Source organism: Anguilla rostrata, chromosome 15 (genome assembly GCF_018555375.3).
Source record: "Anguilla rostrata isolate EN2019 chromosome 15, ASM1855537v3, whole genome shotgun sequence".
Classification (NCBI taxonomy): Eukaryota; Metazoa; Chordata; class Actinopteri; order Anguilliformes; family Anguillidae; genus Anguilla; species Anguilla rostrata.
This window is the reverse complement of record NC_057947.1, coordinates 26,242,579-26,265,158: the sequence shown is the minus strand read 5'-3', so window position 1 is coordinate 26,265,158 and position 22,580 is coordinate 26,242,579. Positions and strand designations below refer to the sequence as shown.

Here is a 22,580-nt window from a genome sequence, read left to right as displayed (position 1 = left end):
ATATAAACAGTTATATTGAGTTTTACAACAGCCAAATGCTACGGTGGAAGAAGCTGAAATATATTGCTAATTAATGGCCCATTAAAGGGCTGGCACTTCAGGCAACAGCCCCAAATTGCAAATTGGAGGAAACTTGTTTTGGGGAAATGCATTGTAGATCAGCGGTGACATTTCCTTTATCACAGCCTCAGACTGATGCACGGTCCACATGCTGTCTGAATCGCTGAGGTAGGAAGAGGGAGGCGGTCCCCTGGGCGTGCTCATCCTAACTGCAGGGTGTTCGGTTTTTGGGACGTGGATCAGGGAGGGTTTATTGACCTTGTGTGTGTGTGTGTGTGTGTGTGTGTTCATTTCAGATGATGAAGCACGCGTGGGACAGCTACAGGCAGTACGGGTGGGGCCACAACGAGCTCAAGCCCCTCGCCAAGAAAGGACATTCCACCAACATCTTCGGTGAGTGAAGTGGGCAAGGGCCTGGGTCTGCAGCCTAATGTTTGCAGGTTTGATTCCCAGGTAGGACACTGCTGTAGCGCCCTGCTCAAGGTTACTTAACCTGAACTGCTCCAGTATATATCCAACTGTACAAATGGACTCTATGTGACAATGCTAAAGTTGTGTAAGTCACTGTGGATATAATTCACTATGGAGCGTCTGATAAATGGCTCAAATGCAAATGTAGTAATGGCTGCGATGAGGCACAACACGTTCTCCATCCCCCATCCCCCATCCCCTGAGCAGGCTAGTGCTACAACTGTTGCCTAGCATAAAGGTAGGGTGACCGCGTATGTGTGTGGGTGGGGGTAGTGTGGGGATCTCGCGTGCTGAAAATCGGAGTGTGGAGTCGAACAAATTGGCTGTGATTCTGCAAGTGTTGTTTAATTATGAATTCTGGACGAGATTCTGTGCAGTGATTCTATTTTAGGGATTTTCAGTGGTATGACGTGGTTGGTAGGGGGAGGGGGGGGGGGGTGGGAGCTGGGCAGGACTGCTGGGGTGGAATTTTTCCATTTGCTCTAATCATATCTAGCGGTTATTCCTTCATAATTGATAAGACTTTCTCTCAGTGCTGTGGATGAACTCCCAGTACAGTGAGGGAATCTGTTCTCCTCCATGGTCTTTATTGATTACAGACAGTGATGGAAACTGTTCTGCTTGGTCATTATTGATTACAGACAGTGATGGACACTGCTCTGAATGGTCATTCTTGATTACAGACAGTGATGGACACTTCTGCATGGTCTTTATTGATTACAGACAGTGATTGACACTGCTCTGCTGACTGTCATTATTGATTACAGATAGTTATGGACACTGCTCTGCATGGTCATTCTTGATTACAGACAGTGATGGACATTGCTTTGAATGGTCATTATTGATTACAGACAGTGATGGACATTGCTTTGAATGGTCATTATTGATTACAGACAGTGATTGACACTGCTCTGCTGACTGTCAATATTGATTACAGATAGTGATGGACACTGCTCTGAATGGTCATTCTTGATTACAGACAGTGATTGACACTGCTCTGCTGACTGTCATTATTGATTACAGACAGTGATGGACATTGCTTTGAATGGTCATTATTGATTTCAGACAGTGATGGACATTGCTTTGAATGGTCATTATTGATTACAGACAGTGATGGACACTGCTCTGCAGAGTCATTATTGATTACAGACATTGATGGACAAATAAGAGAGGAGGCAAAGCAGAGATGGAAGGTGTTTTCCGTTCGTACTTAAAGCTGAGAAGTTTACGCGTTAAGCTACAGGTGCATAGACATGCCATCAGTCCTATTCCGTTTGAATGCCTGGATATTAAAACGTGTTCCCAGCTAACACAAAACATTCTCACAATGTTGCTGCCGTGTAGTGGCAATGTTATAACGTTGACAAAACATTCCGGTAACATTGTAAGGACATTTCATGCCAGCCGGGTTACTGGGGTCCAGTCAGCAGATGATCGCCCTTTCATGTGTGTTTGAACTCTTGCTGTCATCACCTGAGAAATTTCATCTGATTTACAGCTTTCCTTATTCTCTTCTTGAAACGGTGGGGATTGCTAGCCCTGTGCTGTTAACTTCGCACGCGCTCCAGACGGTTAGCCTAGTTGCTTTTCCTTGATTGCATCCGCAGAAGCACAACTGTGTTCTAGCCCGTGACGCGCCGTTGAGAGAGCAATCGGTTTGAAACGGCGCCGTTTGGATATAGATCAGGGTCTTTTAGTGCCGGAGCCCCATCAATTTGTCTTGGGCGTGAAGAATAGCGTGTGGCGGGGGCGGAGCTTCAGGATGGAGCGTGCTGTTCCGCGGCGTCTTCTGTACGGAGAAGCTGAAATTGAGCCGTGATTGATAGCTGGTCGGTGGAGATGTATTATGGGTTGTGTGTCAGGCGGCGAAGAGATAGATTTCCACGGTGTCTGGCTGCCCCACAGTTCTGCATATAATGATGAGGTGTGTCTGCTTTCAGCGTTCGTTGAAACTGCGTTGGACACTCCCACGCAATCCCATGAGCAACTGCTCGTGATCTCGTTTCGTGCTTCCTTTCAAGGCTGCGTGTTGAAATGCGTCTCAAATGTTTGGACATCAGCTGCTAGCCTGCTGTACGTGTAATCAAATAAAAAATGATTGGAGTGAAATGATAGAATTGCGTTAGGGGTGGGTTTGTTGTCGGTGTAATTTGATCCAGCTCCCCACTCGGTGGTGAAGCAACAATACTGTGTTCCTCAAGACATGTGGGTAAACATGTCAGTGCTGGAGTCTGAAATTACAGCCTCCCTGTCTGCCCCTCCAAAGTGGGTAACTGGAGCTGACTAGGGGCTTATGGGTAATCTTTCAGCCTGTAACCCTTTCCTCTCTCCTGTTTCTCTGGTCACGTCACTGTTTAGCTCCCATTGTTATTCAGTCTTTGTTTTGTTCACAAAGGGAAGCTTTGGTGTAGAACAGTAGTGGGATGCAGTCACAGTCTAGTTTGGTGAAGAAGACTACATGTGTGCAGGCGGTCTGGATTGGTGTAGAACACTACAGGCGTGCAGTCAGTCTAGAGTGGTGAAGCACAAGTTGGGCACATGCTTAGGTTTGGTGATAGGTTGGCAAAGTGGCTTCCATTGGTGGATGTCACCACCAACTGGATGTGGTGACAACCCCCTGATTCTGGCACATTCTTACCGCTGTAGGAATGGGGGGGGGGGGGGTTACAGTGTCACATTGTCGAACACAGGGCCGTAAAGAACTATGTGTTTTTCAGTTGCGCTGTTACCCGAGCAGCACCACGGTAGCCAGTCTGATTTGCGGCGCTAGGCGGGGTTCTGTTTCTCCCGCTGTGTGACGAGACCCGGAACGCTGTGGTCTGAGAGCTACGGGAGGCTGCAGGAAGGAAACGCCCGAGTACACCAAAACCATGGAAACCGTTGCTCGTAATGTTACGGAATGCAGGGAACCCACGGGACTGCATCCTTTCCAGGCATTTCGCTGGCGCTCAGCGCTTCTTCTTGGAGGCGGTTTTATTCTCTATCACAATGTAGGTCACATTCGTATCGGTCCTCAGGCCCGGATCTCAAACATATTTTGAGGAAAGTTGAGAGAGCAGTGACAAAACCGGCATCAGAGGGAACTGCAGAGTTTTCCGGCTTTACTTTTGAGGCAGGGAGGAGCGGAGCGACAGACGCCAAATTTGGCGTTGCCGATTCAGGCCGCGTTGCAGGAGCCTGTTTTTGCCAGACGTCGCCGGGTCTGGCAAAAAAAAAGCTTTGCACGCAACTGGATGTGGAGAGACAGAGAGACAAAGACGATTTTCTATTTTTACAACCATTTAAAACAAACAGGGCCGGCTCAGTGGAAGCGATGCCTGCAAACTTGCGGGATAGAGGACAAACGCAGGATTTCAGGGCAGGAAGTGAAGAAGACAATTCGGGAGCGTTTGAGGTGAACTGGAGGCGTAATCCATCCTGCTGACAGTCACACTGCAGCCGAGCTGCGGGCTCCCGTCTTCGCTCCTCTTCCCCAGACCGCTCGACCGTTCCGGTAAATAGAATGTGCCGGATGTAGCGCCCGTCTCAAAGTGCCGCGGTGTCACCGCCCCTAAAAGGCCTCGTCCTCGTGGCAGGTTTTGTCTCTGCGGTGTACCACATCTGCGGAACCGTTCCCGCTCAGAGAGAAGCTCTGAAGCCTCCTCTCCTCTTCCCACTTTGATGTTCACCACAGCGTGGAAAAAATGAGGCTCTTCCGGGCATCTGAATCTGTGGATATATTTAAGAGAGATCTAAAGACCTAGCGCCTTAAATGTGCTTTCCCTTAGGAACTTATTTTAGCTTTTTAATTATTAATCTTTTTAATTTAAATTTCAAAATAGTTCCTTCCATCTTATTGTTCTTAGTATTTCTGATTAAGTAATTTATTTAACTGTTATTTTTATATGTATATTCTACTGTTTTATTTTTGTCCTGTTTTTACTTCTGTCACTTTTTCTGTAAAGCACATTGAATGGCGCTGAAGTGTTTGAAATGTGGTATATAAATGAAGTTTAGTTATTATTTATATAGCGTCTCCTACAAGGGCAGGGTCTGTCTGCAGGCACGTGTTCAACTGGCCAGACTAGATACTGAAGTGTGCTGCTTGATGTCCTCCACGACCCCCCCCCCCCCCCCTTCTCTTCATCGAATACACTCCCTACAAAATTGAAGCTTTAAACACAGGCCGATGGTGCTGAAACAAGCAGCAGAAATCTCAGGGATTTGTGCCTAAGCTCTTAATGCGCGGTGAGTTTAAATGCTGAATGGGCTGGTTTTGCCTGGGAATAATGTTACGTAGTGAAATGTCAAGAGCATATATCTGACTGAACGCCCTTGAAACGGGATACAGGCCTGGCCTGAGCCTGAGCCTGAGCCTGAGTCTGGGAGTGAGCTCGAGCTCATCGCGTGAAACTCTGCCGCTCCCACTGGACAGAACAGCAGCCTGCCTTGCTCACAGTTCCTCTCAGGGGTGGTCAGGTTTAGTGAAACGTATGGATGGGCATTAGTCGTGGTCAAGTTTGGTCAAGCACACAGATGGAACATGGTCATCATCAGGTTTGGTGGAACAGGCAAGTGGAACACGGTCAAGGTCAGGTTTGGTAAAAAAGAAAATAGCGCGTGGTCATAGTCAGGTTTGGTGAAGCAGACAAATGGAACAGAGTCATGGTCGGATTTGGTGAAACACGCAAACGGAACATGGTCATCGTCAGGTTTGTTGAAGCATAGGAAAGAACACAGTCACGGTGAGGTGTGGTGCGGCCAGAATACAGAAGGAACGGTGTCACGGTCGGGGTTGGAGATGGCTCGTGTTTCTGGAACAGGAAGGATCTGGGTGTGACTCTCTCCCCTGGGCTCAGATCGCATTGATCCGGTGCAGTGTTTCTGCTACTGAGGTGAGGAGAGGATGGAAGAGTCTCGCTGTCTAACACACGGCCTTTGTTTGTGACGTGTTTATACAGGTATTCTGTTACCCAAACGGGGTCGCCTGTGTTTAGTCTGCTTTACACCATGGTGCTGTATTTGGGTTCTGTGATTCAGGTTTTAGTGCCGTGCAGCAGAATCAGATGGAGCTCAACCATGCTGTAAAACCGCCCTGTTAGTCAATATGGGGCACGCCTGCTGATTCTGTAAATGAACTCTGCGATTGGATGAGGAATTAAAAGGGACGTGAAGCACTCAGTAATATGAGCTCTGCCTTACTGGACTCGTGCGCTAGCGGCCTAGCCTGTGGTTGGCATCCCTGTGTGTGAAAGTGCTAATGCGAGCTGAAGTATTCAGTCAGGCGTTTAGGTCTCCTTCTGTAGATTCCCTCCATTCACAGCCGCTCTGCGTTTATCGCAGCGCGGTACCTCAGTAAATATTCATCATCCTGTTTAAGTGACTGACAGAGATCTCACAAGTGCAATCACTGAGCGAGGGAGAGTAAGAGTGTGAGTCAGGGTTAGCGCATGAGAGGAGGAAAGAGGGAGTGTGTGAGTCAGGGTTAGCGGATGAAAGAAGGAAAGAGGAAGAGAGTGAGTGTGAGTCAGGGTTAGCGGATGAGAGGAGGAAAGAGGGAGAGTGTGAGTGTGAGTCAGGGTTAGTGGATGAGAGGGGGAAAGAGGGAGAGTGTGAGTCAGAGTTAGTGGATGAGAGGGGGAAAGAGGGAGAGTGTGAGTCAGGTTAGTGCGTGAAAGGGGAAAGAGGGAGAGTGTGAGTGTGAGTCAGAGTTAGTGGATGAGAGGGGGAAAGAGGGAGAGTGTGAGTCAGAGTTAGTGAATGAGAGGGGGAAAGAGGGAGAGTGTGAGTCAGAGTTAGTGAATTAGAGGGGGTAAGAGGGAGAGTGTGAGTCAGAGTTAGTGAATTAGAGGGGGTAAGAGGGAGAGTGTGAGTCAGAGTTAGCGGATGAGAGGGAAAGAGGTAGAGTGTGAGTCAGAGTTAGCGGATGAGAGGGGGAAAGAGAGAGAGTGTGGCTAGCGGCCTAGCGGGTTGGATGTGGGAAAGAGGCTAATGCGAGCTGAAGTATTCAGTCAGCGTTAGTCTCCTCGGTAGAATTCGTCCGATTCACAGCGTTGCGTTTATGAGGGGTAAAGTAAAAGCATGTGTTAGTGTGAGCAGAGATCTCACGCAATCACTGAGCGGGGAGAGTAAGAGTGTGGGGTCAGAGTTAGCGCATGAGTGGAGGAAAGAGGGGTGTGGTGAGTCAGGTTAGTGAAAGAAGAGGAAAGAGGAAGAGTGTGATGTGAGTCAGGTTAGGGATGAGAGGGGAAAGAGGGAGTGTGTGAGTCAGGTTAGTGCGTAAAGGGGAAAGAGGGGATGAGTGTGAGTCAGAGTTAGCTGGATGAGAGGGGGAAAGAGGAGAGTGTGAGTCAGAGTTAGTCGGATGAGAGGGGGAAAGAGGGAGATGTGAGTCAGGTTAGTGCGTGAAGGGGAAAGAGGGAGAGTGTGAGTCAGAGTTAGTGACTGAGAGGGGGAAAGAGGGAGTGTGAGTCAGGTTAGGTGAAGACAGGGGGAAGAGAGTGATGGAGTCAGTTAGTGAATGAGTGGTGAGTCAGAGTTAGTGATGAGAGGGGGAAAGAGGGAGAGTGTGAGTCAGAGTTAGTGTGAAGGGGAAGAGGGAGAGGTGAGTGGAGTTAGTGTGAAAGGGAAAGAGGAGAGTGGGTGTGAGTCAGAGTTAGTGATGAGAGGGGAAAGAGGGAGAGTGTGAGTGTGAGTCAGAGTTAGTGTGTAAGGGGGAAAGAGGGAGAGTGTGAGTCAGAGTTAGTGAATGAGAGGGGGAAAGAGGGAGAGTGTGAGTCAGAGTTAGCAGATGAGAGGGAAAGAGGGAGAGTGTGAGTCAGAGTTAGTGAATGAGAGGGGGTAAGAGAGAGAGCATGAGTGTGAGTCAGAGTTAGTGAATGAGAAGGGGAAAGAGGGAGAGTGTGAGTGTGAGTCAGAGTTAACGGATGAGAGGAGGAAAGAGGGAGAGTGTGAGTCAGGTTAGTGCGTAAAGGGGGAAAGAGGGAGAGTGTGAGTGTGAGTCAGGGTTAGCGGATGAGAGGAGGAAAGAGGGAGAGTGTGAGTCAGAGTTAGTGCGTAAAAGGGGAAAGAGGGAGAGTGTGAGTCAGGTTAGTGCGTAAAAGGGGAAAGAGGGAGAGTGACAGAGGCCGTCCGCCTACAGTCCCGTGCTTTTATCCCCTGCGTCTCCAGGCTGAATTAATGGAGTTCCGCAGTAAATACCGATCAGTCAAATCTGACGACCGGCGCGTTTTTCGCCAGTGCAGTTTATGCCAATGCGGCAGGTCAGAGACAGGACGCACGGAGCGGAATATCAGCTGGAGTGATCTCACCCTGCCTTTGTGAACCCAGCCTCTGTTTGTAGTGGCATATTGGTTGGTGTAGCCTGACGTAGTTTACGAGGAAGTGAAGGAGGGTAAAAGGTTTTTCTGGATGCATCTTTTCCCTGCTCTACACAAATTCTAGTTTGTCCAAGTTGATATCAGTTTAATCATATGGACTGGGAAACTTGTTTGTGGTTCCACAGCAATGCCATGCAAATGCAAGTTTAAATCATTCCAGGAAATCAATTATTTATTGTCGGGTGGTTAACTACATTTATTCGCTGACTGAATCGGCATACAACATTAATCTGTGGTTTTGGTCAATTATCAATCAGCACACAGTCTGTAAAAGTGTCCCACTGTAATGCAATAAAACATAATACAGTGCCAAATGATTGTTAGTGTTTACTGTATTTATGAGAGCCATATGCATACAAAATGTACCAGTTACAAAGATTTCTTTAAAAAACACACTCTTGTTGAGGCCTTGTCTATCACATTGAATAGAATATTGAGAAGTGTGTGAGTCTCAGATAGTCCAGAAATGAGCTCAGGTGTGGCTCACGGTACTGTGAAGAAGAGCACGGCTGTAGCTGAGCGTATAGAGGAATAGTGTCATTACTGTCAATGTCTCTGAGGCAGACTCTGTGTCTCCTGGGAGTCAAAGCAGTGGTTTGTAAAGGGCGACTTGCGCTAGTTACATCACAGAAATACCTTGAAATGCATCCTTGTTTCCGGTTGCTTCCAGTTTTAGCACTCTCTAAATCCTGAATTCAGCCACCAGTGTAAAGTTTGTAACTGCGGTCTGGATATGTCATTTGATACAGGGTATGCTATGACACTCAGTCTTATTAGGTATTAGAGGACACCCACCCCTAGATTCAATCAAATGCATATGTAATTTATTGGTATAGTGGACAGCCAATCGTATTAGATACTGGATACAGACGAGGCCTCCAGTCTCATTAGACACAGGTACAGAGGAGAACCCCAGTCTCATTAGACGGAGGTACAGAGGAGAACTCCAGTCTCATTAGAGACAGGTACAGAGGAGAACTCCAGTCTCATTAGACACAGGTACAGAGGAGAACCCAGTCTCATTAACACAGGTACAGAGGAGAACTCCAGTCTCATTACAACAGGTACAGAGGAGAACTCCAGTCTCATTACACACAGGTACAGAGGAGAACTCCACTCTCATTACACACAGGTACAGAGGAGAACCCCAGTCTCATTACACACAGGTACAGAGGAGAACTCCAGTCTCATTACACACAGGTACAGAGGAGAACTCCAGTCTCATTACACACAGGTACAGAGGAGAACTCCACTCTCATTACACACAGGTACAGAGGAGAACCCCAGTCTCATTACACACAGGTACAGAGGAGAACTCCAGTCTCATTAGACACAGGTACAGAGGAGAACTCCAGTCTCATTAGACACAGGTACAGAGGAGAACTCCAGTCTCATTAGACACAGGTACAGAGGAGAACTCCAGTCTCATTACACACAGGTACAGAGGAGAACTCCAGTCTCATTAGACACAGGTACAGAGGAGAACTCCAGTCTCATTAGACACAGGTACAGAGGAGAACTCCAGTCTCATTAGAGACAGGTACAGAGGAGAACTCCAGTCTCATTAGACAGGTACAGAGGAGAACTCCATCTCATTAGACACAGGTAAGAGGAGAACTCCACTCTCATTACACACAGGTACAGAGGAGAACCCAGTCTCATTCAACACAGGTACAGAGGAGAACCCCAGTCTCATTAGACACAGGTACAGATGAGAACTCCAGTCTCATTAGACACAGGTACAGAGGAGAACCCCAGTCTCATTAGACACAGGTATAGAGGAGAACCCCAGTCTCATTAGAGACAGGTACAGAGGAGAACTCCAGTCTCATTAGACACAGGTACAGAGGAGAACCCCAGTCTCATTAGACACAGGTATAGAGGAGAACCCCAGTCTCATTAGAGACAGGTACAGAGGAGAACTCCAGTCTCATTAGACACAGGGGAAAGCAGAAAGACTCATTTTCAGGTGTCGATGCCCCTAATTTCTCCCCCTTTGGGTGGTGAGATGAGCTTCCTGCTTCAGGTCCTCCCAGGTCCTCTGCCAGCTACACTGCTTGATAGTGATTTGCAGACCAGCATGCACCACACAGCCGAAACGGAAATAAGAACAAGGAATAGGTGAGAGAGCGGAGGGAGGGAGAAAAACAAGTATTTGCCTCTGAACCCCACAGAGATGGATTTGTCTTTCTTGGCCGAAAAGAATTCGCCTCATACTGAGGCTTGCTCTTATTGCCTGGTCCGTGAAGCGTTCAGGCGGAAGGTGCATTTTAGCTGAATTCAGGTGGGCTGTATGTGTGCTATCTGTCCTATTAAACTCATCATTCTCTACCCCGATGCTCTTCTGTGATTTCGTGCTGCACAAATAAGAAATGGCTTATTTCAGAAATGGGAGATGGGGGATATTTTCTCTTTAGAAAGGACTACAGAAACAGATGGTAAAAAACTGCAAAACCATTTCGCTGTGGTTAGCTGCCATTACTGCTGCACAGGCCACAGGTTTAACCTGTTGAACGTTAGCCTGCGGTTTATGGATCGTACTGACGCCACGCTCAGAGCTTGTTTATATTGAAAGAAATCTGATTGAAACATTGATTCCTTATGGCAAAGTATTGGCAGACTGATATAAAGGCATGGATGTTTTGATCGGTGTGGTAACGTGTCCAGTTGTGTTGACCTTAGTGAATCACGGCTGAATTCAATACTCTGTGCCTACAAATGATTACAGAATCATTCAACATATTCTGCTCGGGCAAACTGGCCGATTATTTCGATGCCCATTTAAGATTTGATTTGTGGATGAGAGATACAAAATTACTCTGCATTCCCAAAAGAATGCAAAATGGACGTTACAAATGCCTTTTCAGGGAAAAGCAATTGGAAACCCAGTCGGATGAACATTAGTCACTTGGCTATAAAGAACAGAAATAAAATGTCTTCTGCTCTAAATCCACAGTGGCCTAATTGGATGGATTTTTTTCCTATGAGCTTCCTGCTGTCAGAAAAAAAAAAAAAGTTTTACAGCAGAGATTGAATTTTCCACTGTGTAAATCCCACCCAAAGTTGCTCGACACAAGCAATCAGTGGTCAGTGGGTTCACCTCGCGTCTCTGATCTCTGGTGCCCGATGCTAGAGCCCTTGCTAGTGTGTGAGGTGAACACCCAGGCTCATATTCCCTTTGTGCTGATGTCTTAGTTTCCAGGCCGAAGGGAATTCATAAACTAGGCCCTGGGTCAAGAGAGTTTATGGGCCCCTTTCCAATTTTCACCATGTTACCAGCTCCTCTTGCTTCCTCAGTAAGGTGGAGTCAGCATGCGCACATCATACATGAACATAGACCAGAAAGAGTCACGCAGTGCACACCATTATTAACCCTTTGAAGAGTAGGTTTTCTGGAATGTTTTCTTCCCCAAAATTCTAAGTCAGTGTGTTCTAGAACTCCACTGCTTTGAATTAGCAGTACTGATTCTTACATCAGCATTAGAATGTTGAGTCAAGAACGTTCTAATCACAAATGTGTGATCTTACACCTTAAAGCCTTAAAATATAGCTAAACCTGGCTGCAGCCTCTCTATTTACTGGTGCCAACCTGGGACAACCTGTTTGCTCTGTCTGGCTTCCCATACGTCAGAGTCCGTCTTAAGGGGATTGGAACGAAGCTTTGCTGGAGCTCATTCAACCTCCAGCACAGCAGGGCGTCTAGGGTTATTAAAAACTAGTTCTCATATTACTTGAAAATCAGAACCCGTATACGAATGAACAAGAAAGTAGAGTAGTTTAATAATTCAGAATTTGGGCGTCCGCGTTGATGCACCTCATGAGCTTTTAAATTGGGAAAACCTGCCATCACAGTGTGATACAGTTTTGAATGCCGAACCGGAGGATTTGCAGTCCTATAAGCATATAAAATATGTACCACAGCATGTGGTCACACAAAGGCGTCAGCCGTTTACGTTTCTGGCTGTTTCTCTCCCTTTCATCCACGTCGTTTCTAATGTCGAGCGTTAGAAGATGAACCCTCGCTCTTGTCAAAGCTCAATAAATACCTGATGTTCTACTTCTGCCCATCATGTATTTGCAAATTGGTGCTTATCTGTCCTGCGTTGTATTGGGTTTTTTTTTTGTTCTCCATCTGTCTTGTGCTCTTTTGCTGTGGTTTTGCTGAAAACTGTAACAGCATGGAAACAGGATATGTATTTATTGTTTTTTTTAATCCTGACTTTACTGAATGGTTTTTTTACTTTAGCTGTTGCCAATTCCCTCAGCGATCCCACACTAGGTAGACCCTACAAGTTTTCTGCAAAAACAACTGTGGTTTCTGGTCTGACATTTTATTATCTACAGTGTCAACCCTGGGGAGGGATTTCAGCTTGCGTGAGAGAATTTCACCAAGGATCCTCACAAATTTTTTACAGACTCAAGAGACCAATTAAAAAGGTTACGTTGGGGCTTGTTGTTTGTGTATAATGTGCAGGTAGTTAGCTAGCAAGGTCATGAGAGCCATTTACTGTAACTGTCATTCCCAAGGCTATATCGACAGCACTCCAAGTACGCTCTGTGGGAGTAGTTGGGAAGGTTTTGTCGATTTGTTATGGCCACGCTAGGCTTCTCCACCATTTTGGAATGCAGCAAAACTTCCACCATTGTTGGCAATGACATACGCTTTGCTTATGGTTAGCTACAACATCTCGTCTGCTGTATCAAAATGAATTGAACATGGTTGCAGTTGCACTTTGTTAAACTTGTAGAGTCACTGCATATCAAGACCGGTCCAGGACCCCCTACAGTGACTCCAAGGGCCCCCAGTAGTCTATGGACCCCCTGTTGTAAACCCAGGCTCTAAAATGATTTCGATTGGGCTCCTTATCTCCCTAATCGCTGGCTAATCACAGTTAATTATGTTGATAGGTATTCAGCTGGAGTGGATGTGGGGACATTGCTGAATGTTCTACTCAATAGCTGGCTACAGGGACAGCTAAAATGAGGAGGCCCTGCTTATGGGACGAGCCGTCGCCCGAGTCATTTTGAAAGGAATTCGAAAAAGCAGACTGCGTGGTTCATTAGTTTTTTTGGGTTTTTTTAAGTAACTGAAACTGTTTGGGAGTTTTAGCTGTGGAGATGAGACTGACATCAGAGGTATAAGCAAAGCATTAGACAAACGCTGGCAAGACGACTGTGATCTGTACTCTTCTAAGAAGTGTCACGCAAGTTCCGTTGTTTTTTCATTAGGCTGAAATCTTCAGGCAAGCTGCGCGTCCTTCTTCCACAACAGAAGGGAGACAAAGCGAATCGACAGTTGGCGGACGGACGCAGCAGATGTTTCGCGAGGGATCCAAGCGAATGTTGTAATTCGGTTGGAGTTTTTGGCCGGGAGTCTCGCGCTGAAGTACCCGCGGAGAGCTAATCCCGGGCACTGCGGCTCCAGCCGGCTCTGTTTTTATTTAACCGCGTTCCCCAGGCTGCTCTCCGCGGGCCCCAGTGCGCCCATCTCTTTCTTCCTCAGTTGTTCACAGTCCACCGGTTTATGGGGAAAATGAATTCGGGAAAAATAAAACGATTGTGTCCTGCGCCACATACAAATTATATCGGAAGAGATTTGGAGGGAAAACTGTTTCGGAACGTAATGACTCTCAAACAAGAGAGATAAGAGGTGAGAGTCGGAGCGAGGGGGCGGGAGTTGAATTATTGTCTCAAAAATAACTTTGTACTGCCACATTTTGTGTTTACCAGCTATGGATTCCAATGTCAGTGGATTTGCTTTGAGAGATTTGATTGGAAAGGAAGAAACCGAGAGATGTGAGAGAGGAAAGATGGGGGGTGGAGAGTGGGAGAAAGCAGGCTGGGATTGATGGCCAGGCAATGAAAGAAAGAATAAATGAGGATGGTATTGATTTTTTTTTTTTTTTTTTCCCGTAGATAAGTTTATGGTGAATCAGAGAAAAAAGTTCCGTTGGCATAAAATTCAGCATAAACTCAACCTGCATTAGACTGTTAACAATACAAGGATGGAGAACAGTCATTAATTTGAATCTGGGATTAAAGATTGTCCGTTCTTCAAAGTATAGTAGTAAACCTGCTTGAAATTTAAATACAGTATTTTACTGTATCACAATTAATGGAAAATGGCTGCACCTTAGGTTTTCTCTGAATAGGTAAAGCACCACTTTGCTAAATCTGTGCTTATTGTGTTTTTGCAACGGACACACCAGGGTGAAGTAAATGGGCTATCGTGCTGCGCGCGTTAGCATTAGCATACGGCACACTTTCAACGCAGTGCTTGCTTACGGACCTTGTTTTATCTGACGCCTTAATCCCATCAGTAGCAGTGTTAACACTAAATCCATAACACTCCCAAACAGCACACTGAAACCATGTCAGAGGATCCTCTAACTGCGTTTTTTTTTCTGGCATTAGCCGTTTTGCAAACTGGCCGATTGACCGGCGCTTCAGCTATAAGCTGCCCCCGCCGCAACTTCGCCTGTGGAAATACGTAGTTCCGCTACATTTTTTATGGATTTTAAATGAAAGCCGCGTGAGTTAACTGATCTTCGTATTCCTTCATTTCAGTGTTTTATGACATCAGAACAAAAATGGCCAATATAACTTTTACATGACATTTAAAAAAAAGAATTTAAAAAAGCAAGTTGTGAGTGCTTAATTCGAAAACATAGGTAGACACAAAAGAGGATTTTTTGAGGAAGGCAAACTGAACCGTGGGTGGCAAACCGAGCGGCACAGTTATTTTTACGCGAACCTTTGCATCCCTAGCTGTCAGGTAGAGATGTGATCTAGACCCTTTGAAAGGGCAGGACTGTTGGAGACAGAAATAACTGCAAATAACTGTTTCAGGAAGACGGTGAATGACAGGGCGAGAATGAGAGAGAGAAGGTGAGAGAGTGTGAGGTAGAGAGAGTAAAAGAGTGACGATGAGAGATGGATGGAGAATAAAAGTGTCCCGTTGGGAGGAGATGAAGAGAAAGAGAATGACGTGGCTGGAGGTGGCAGCGCAGAGAAGGAATGACATCACAGGGAGAAGGGATGACACCACAGGGGGAGGAAACAGTGACGTAGTAAGAGGTGGAGGGAGGGGCACCAGACGGGACATATGGCTGCCTGACAGGGGTCCTGCTCCGCCCGCGGGCGGGTGGCAGTTTGTCCAGACCTGAAAGATGTTGCGGTGTGTGTGTATTTTTGGAATGATTTAGGGCTCCTGTCAGCGATGCAGTGAATCTCCAGGCAGTTTAAACGGACTTGAACCTATTAAAACCGTCAATTGATAGTGAGCAGTCTTCTCTTTCTGGAGTGACTCATATTCTGTCACTCTGTCCCTATATCACACCTTCTGTCCACATCCTCTTCAAGCATGTTCCTCAACACCCCCCCCCCCCCCCCAAAACAAAAAAATTACATTAAATTATAAAAAGGTTAATAAGAACCTTTATAGATATTATGATATTTTAGATCAACTGCAGGCAGTTTTTTCTTCCTTTGTTTGTTTGTTGTTTATCTGTTCCGTACTCCAAAATGCTGAGAGATCATATTTAATTCATTGAATCAATGGGGGATAAAAGCTGAATTAGTCATGAGCTTATGGGGGGGAACACACTGTGGCTTCTGTACAGTACATGGCCTCTTCAGTCACAGGCCATCTTTCTGTAATTGCACATTTTTCACCTTTAACTGGGCATTTGAACTGTTTACTGGATGTTTAGGATGTTTTTCCTCCAGTTGCTGTATTGTATGAATAATTGATGAATATCTTCTTTTTTTTTTTTTTTTAGAATACATTTTTTATTAATAATCCGTATAAGAGCAGTGTCCCTGTTCTAGTTACCATACCGGCAGAAATTCTGTTTCTGCGAGAACTGGAGAAGATATGACAGAAAATAAGTGTGTGTTTCTCATACAGAGGAGTAGAGTTTCCGCCTTCTGAAGCTGCGGGGAATTTTTAAGTGAAGAAAAAACTGAATGTGTGAAGAGAAGAGTGGTCAGGCAGGTACACTCTGTGCGTCCCCAGATAACACGGACGTCCCCACAACGATGCTGCAATGTAGTGCCAGCGTTATAACATCAGCAAGACATGCCAGTGACGTTGTGGGAACATTTTGTGTTGGGTTGGGTCTTTCTTTTAGCTGTTCAGTAATGCATCTCCAAGTTCTCCTCCAGCGCTCTCTTTTGGAGCTGGGGTTTTCACAACAATGAAAGTACTTTCTTCATTGTTGTGCTCCCAATCCACCGCATTGCTCTCACTCTGCTTTGTACAAAGACTGGAGCGTAAAAATGTCCTGCGCTCACTTCTGTTTTTGTTTCGTAATCGGATTGTTTTAAGCCAAAAGATCCGTGCTGGGAACTGCTGGGTTTGCCTTATTCTTTGCGCAGGATTATGAGTTGACTAGATGAAGTAATGGAAAAACATGTTAATGTTTCTCTCTCTCCCCCGCCAAGTTTGTGCGGTTCTCCCCCCTGGGCGCTCCTGGGCCCAGTTTGAGCCTGGTCTCGCGGTTCTGGAGGAGGGAGTGAGGAGCGGTGATTGGTTCTTCTGATTCCGAGGGCTCGTGAGGACACGCAGGTGCTGAGGATTGTGGGAAGAGTTGATAATGCGCGCGCTGACAGCGCCACCGGGGGGCGTGTGTGACAGGTGGTAATGACCTTCCCTGCCGCTCTCCAGCCTTCTGGCAGCTGGACCACCCCCCCCCCCCCCGCCCCCCCCCCGGGCTGCAGTTGAGCTGCTGAGAAGCCAAACCCTGCGGCACACCGCCCGTAAACCCCTGAACACAATCTCTCAGCCTCAGTCTCACCGGTGCTCAGCGCTTATCCTCTTACTGCGCCGGGACTTCGCTGTGCGCGGGAACCCGACCGTGGGAACAGGGCGGAGGAGGAGGGGAGCATCGGGAGGGGACGGAATGCTCGTTGGCAACGTGACGGCGGACGCCTTTCTCATGGTGTGGGAGGTGTCTGTGCCTCGCGCCTCGTTTTCTCCTGTTCTTTCCTTGCCTTCCTTTTAAAGGGTTTAGGCACTGGAAAACTGGGCTCGTGTGCGCTTATTCTTCAGCTGTGCTGTGGATGTGTGTGTGGGTGTAGGTGTGTGTGTGTGTGTGTGTGTGCTTGTGTGTGTGTGTGCGCACGTGTGCGTGCTTGCGTGCATAAAGTCACGTTCTATTCTTGTGGCAGTGGGGTCATTGCATGGTTTTGGTGTGAACTGTCAGCTGAATGCAGGACATGCATGTAAAGCACCTCCTCACCCCTCTTCTCCTGTCCAGTGTTGTAATGGTCAAGGCCTGCTCTCTCCGCGGCTGTGTCCTGGGTTATCTTCTTCAGCAGCTGCATTCACAGGAATGTGTGAATGTTCCCAACTGCACTGTGGGCAGAGTATGTGACCTCTGAGCTACACTGCAGCTGTGCTTTGGTCAGTTTTGCATTACACATTCAGTCTGTTGCATTAATGCTGTTTTGCTCTGTGGGCCCAGGAATGATAATATGTGGAATCTACAGAAGGCAGAAGATAATACCGGCCTACCTCCAGACGGGCGTTGGTGCGCCGCCTGTTTATACATAACGGATGGCCGTTTTACCGCTGTAGCTTTTAACATCATCAAGGGAAATAAACAATGGTGGCCATCATTTGTGTTTTAATCAGTTTCATTGCTTTGTAATTGTGCTCGCTCTCCTTAGTGGAGATGAATGAGTGGATTCGAACAGTCAATACAAGCTGGTGCCAAACCCATAAGCGCATACTCACTAATGGCCTGGCAGCGGCAAAATCCATCTTTCCAGCCAGCCCTGGTTCCACGCTAGACTGATGCTTCTGCGGTACATTCACCATTCCTGCACAATGCAGTGGATCTCAATACACTCAGTACTGAAGCTTCTACACACAATGCAGTGGATCTCAATACACTCAGTACTGAAGCTTCTACACACAATGCAGTGAAACTCAGACACACAATACTGAAGCTCCTACACAATGCAGTGGATCTCAATACACTCAATACTGAAGCTTCTACACACAATGCAGTGGACCTCAAGACATTCAATACTGAAGCTTCTACACACAATGCAGTGGATCTCAATACATTCAATACTGAAGCTTCTACACACAATGCAGTGGATCTCAATACACTCAATACTGAAGCTTCTACACACAATGCAGTGGATCTCAAGACATTCAATACTGAAGCTTCTACACACAGTGCAGTGGAACTCATGCACTCATACATTGAGTCTTACAGTCAGTCGTACAGTTATATGCACAGTCAGTCGTGGGTTGGCTAATAACAGGTGAAATGGCGGATGAGGTGGCGGTAGTTAAAATGGCGGACGGGTGCAGCTGTGGTCACCAGTGTCAGCGCCGGTTCCCCAGGCTGTCACGTTGAGAAAGAGGGGGCAGCAGCGTTAGGGCGGCCCCATTAGCTTGTGCTAATAAATGTGATTCTGAACAAGAGTGATGGCGCCAGGCGAGGGGGCTTTAGCTCTCCCCCCGTCGGCCTCCGTTACCGAAGGCCTTCGATCATTACTCACCCGCTCGCTCTCTCTCTCTCGGGTCGAGGACGAGAATGAGCGAGAGACCGAGCCCCCAGAAGGAGAGAGGGAGCGGGAGCGCGAGCGCGAGCGGGAGCGCGAGCGGGAGCGTGAGGTTCGAGTCAGACGCGCGCTCTCCTTCCGCATTAGCGCGTGTTCCTTTGTTATTCTTATCGAGCGCGATCGCTCTCAGCCATGCGGCGCTGCTTCTGCCGCGTGAGGACAGCTCTGAAGGCGTTTATTATCAGCGCTGCGATTAAGAGTGGGATTGGACCGGAAGAGGGACGGGGAGCGGGGATTGGCACTGAGAGGGAGAGATCTAGAAAGAGATTAGACAGAGTGAGAGGAAGGGCAGGACGACGAGTGGGAGGGAAGAGAGAGCGGAGAACTGATGACTGCATTCACTCATTCCCAGCTATGTTCTCACAATGTTGCTGGAATGTTTTGTCAATGTTAGAATATTGCCCCTGCATGGTAGCAGCATTGTTGGAACAGTCTGTGTTAGCTGGGTTGCTATGAGTGACTAATTATGGTAACGCTGAACATACTTTGAGACCCTCAGCCATTGGCTGTTTTACATGGGGTGCTGTTTTTGTATCATGTTAGGGCCCTGTTACTCATATTACGGTCCTCAAGGGCCAAGAACTGCTGGTTTTCCACCCTCCCTTTACCTGGGAGTCCGGTGTGAAGACGGTCTGGCCAACCAGTAGCACTAATTGTTCAGTTAATTTACCTGGGATAAAAGAAAAACAGGGTTTGATTTGAATTTGAGTGTGCGCATCCATGATGTAGGGTGTCCATATGGCAGCAACAGTGTAGTACTAAAATGAATATAAGTATATATTTTGCCAAGCTGGTGTCCTTTTATTCGAGTGTTGGTTAAATTCAGATTCTCAGTGCATATGAATTCCAGTGCAGGCTGCAGAAGGGGTCCGTTTCCCTGTGGCTGCCGCTGAGGTGAGCTCAGAGCAGTGCTGCTGTGAGCGTGGTCTAATGGGACGCATTTCCCTCTTAACAAGGCCTGCTGGCCCGGAGCAGGGTCCGTTTACACAGACGCCGGCAGCTGCACTGGTTTACTAAAGGTCAGGCTGCCCGCCCCGGCATGAGCGCTGTTAACAATGGGAATTCCCCCCGGGGCCACATGCTTGGCCCCTCTGTGGGAGGGAGTACGTGTAATCCCTCACTGTAGAGCTGGCCCGCCCTGCTCCTGCTCCGGCAGATCTGCCGTCCTGGAGGTTCTCATTTCAACCCTGATTTGGCACACCCGATTCTGCCGATTAGCAGGTCAAGGAGGGCTCTAGCTGTTAGTGTGAGATGTGCTTTGTTAGGGTTGGAGTGGAAACCTGCAGAATGATCTCCAGGTACGGTGTTGGGCTGTAGACCACTGTGCAGGGTCAAACACACACACTCACACACACACACACACACAATATGCTTCTACCAGCTCACGTAAACCCACACTCTCAGATGCACATACACACACACATACACACACAGTTATTTATTTTAAAACTTTCAGGAGCCTTTATCTGATGTGTAATATTCCCTGTTAGTGACACCGTGATTCTACCGTCCCTGCTGTGTCGCGGCGTTCGCATAAAGATCGAGTCTGACTGCGTCTGCACAGACCTCCCTGCGTAACAAGACTACTCCCTCACGCGCAATAAACAGACCCGTTTGAGTCACAACACGGAAGAGGAGGCATGCTGTCTGTCCCCTGACAAAGCTCTGACGTGTTTGCGTGCCGTCGGTGTAATAATACCGCTGCATTGTTCATGCGTTCGCCTTAAGGTGATGTTTTGAATCCTGTATTACTGTTGGTGCAGTGTTGTCTTGGAGATGTGTGGCCTTGGCATTGTTTTGTATGTGAACTGTTGGTATAGTATTGCTCCTAAAATAATGTTATGTTTGTGATGTGTTATTAATCTAGTAGTGAAGTCTGTGTTGGCATAGTATAGGTCCTGTAGTAATGTTGTGTATAAGGTAGAACAGATCGTACTTTATTGAACTCTTGGAGTGGGGGTATTCTGTTGCAACAATCAGTCATGACATGCAACACATTTACTTAATAAAAAATGTGTAGACGTCATGAAAAACCAAAAGATCTAGGGATTGATTACAGCGATCAAATACATAGAAAAATAGGCAAAGATCTTTAAAAAAAGGTCAAGATTGAGTGTCGGTAAAATACGCGTGTGTTATGTGGTGCTGGCCCTTGTGAGGTGTTTTGATGGTGCCAGGCTAAGTGTAGCTCTTTCTCTCTCTGCAGGAAATTCCCAGCTGGGAGCCACGATCGTGGACGCCTTGGACACCCTCTACATCATGGGCCTCCACAGCGAGTTCAAGGACGGCCAGGAGTGGGTCGAGCAGCACCTGGACTTCAGTGGGGTGAGCCTGCAGCTGCCATCCTGGCTCTGTGTTTCCGTATTTCTGCATTGTATGTGTGCGAATGCATCAGTGTGCGTGTACCTGCGTGACCGTGTTTGTGGCTAATCGTGTATGTGTCGCGTGTATATGTGCGCCTGTGAGCGTGTCTGCGTGTACCTGCCGATGTTATTTTTGTGTTTTAGTGTTCGTGTGTATTAGGGAGTGAGTGCTCATTATTTGCAAAATTCTGCAGAGGGAGAGGGAGCATGGGAGAGCGGTGGAGAGAAAGAGAGAGGGAGGGAAAGAGGGAGAGAGAGGGACTACCAATAATACATCAAAAAGCGACTTCAAGACAAACCTTGTTTACTGGCAGAGTTATTATTTTTTTCATTAATATTTATGTTGTGGTTAGATTTATTTATTTATTTGCTATTTTGATATTATTTAATCTGTCAGCGCATGCTGTGGTAACATATATGCTTGTCATAGCAATAAAGAAAATTGAATTAAGGGTGAAAGAGAAGGATGAAGCGATGCAAGCAGGCAGAGAGAGAGAGAGGGAGAGAGTGAGAGGGAGAGAGAGGCAGTGGTACAGGCAGGTAGAGAGAGAGAGAAAGCAAGTGAGAGAGAGAGGCAGTGGTACATGCAGGTAGAGAGAGAGAGAAGCGAGAGAGAGAGAGAGAAAGCGAGAGAGAGAGAGAGGCAGTGGTACATGCAGGCAGAGAGAGAAAGAGAGAGAGACTGAGGCAGTGGTACAGGCTGACAGAGAGAGAAAGAGAGAGAGACTGAGGCGGTGGTACAGGCAGGGAGAGAGAGAGAGACTGAGGCGGTGGTACAGGCAGGGAGAGAGAGAGAGAGAGAGAGACTGAGGCGGTGGTACAGGCAGGGAGAGAGAAAGAGAGAGAGAGACTGTGGCAGTGGTACAGACAGGGAGAGAGGGAGAGAGAGAGAGACTGAGGCAGTGGTACAGGCAGGGAGAGAGAGAGAGAGAGAGACTGAGGCAGTGGTACAGGCAGGGAGAGAGAGAGAGAGAGAGAGAGAGAGAGAGACTGAGGCGGTGGTACAGGCAGAGAGGGGGATGTAGACGTGTTTATCACACCCCTTGTTCACCTGCGCATTGGCACGCTCCCCCTGTTCTCCAGCCCAAACCCTGAGCTGCGTCAGGAGCCATTAGGTTTAATCATGGCTTAATCAGCCTGTGGGGGGGGGGGGGGGGGGAGGTCGTTTCACAGCGCAGTCGCCCACGGCCCGGGCCAGCGCCACAGAGGCGCTTCCCCAGCCCCCGCAGCCCTGCTCCAGCCCGCGATGTGCTCCTGGGCCATGTTTCCAGGCGACGGGCTCCCCCATAATGCCTGGCTTTTACGGCGCGGCCGTGTCCCCGTAAAACTGCCGCGGTGAAGGGCCCGTTTCAGAGCGCCCCCCACCCCCCCCCCCCCCCGGCCCGTTAGCGTTGCGGTGTTAACGACCGCCATTACCCTCCTCCCCGTCACGGGCCGTAAAGCGCTGTCCTGTCGGCCGCCGCCGCCGCCGCGCTCGCCGCCGCGCCCGGAATCTCAACGCCGCCGCGGCCGCTACCTCGTCGGACGGAGGCTGGTGGCGCGCGAACGCTCAACCCCCTGACCCCCTGACCCCCCCTGACCCCCTGAGCGCTGCTTGAGCGCGGGCCGCAGCGCTGAACGAAGGCGCTGAAGCTCTCAGTCTCTTCCTCTGCTGCCTTCCTTTCTCTGCCGCCGCCCGCGCCGGACGGGAGTCCCGCCCCGTTGGCCGCTGCGTACGCGCCCGCCTCGTTCGGCCGCTCGTCGCTGG

The 22,580-nt window shown here is 48.0% G+C and overlaps 1 protein-coding gene across 3 annotated transcripts in view; it reads left to right on the top strand.

Annotated features, from left to right (window-relative positions):
* LOC135240999 (mannosyl-oligosaccharide 1,2-alpha-mannosidase IB-like) overlaps positions 1–22,580 on the top strand; it is a 97,216-nt gene that overhangs the window by 38,830 nt on the left and 35,806 nt on the right. For all 3 annotated transcript variants that reach the window (XM_064311084.1, XM_064311083.1, XM_064311082.1), the window contains exons 4-5: positions 357–453; positions 20,677–20,795. In XM_064311084.1, coding sequence (XP_064167154.1) covers positions 357–453; positions 20,677–20,795 — 216 coding nt within the window. The remainder of the gene's footprint in view (positions 1–356; positions 454–20,676; positions 20,796–22,580) is intronic.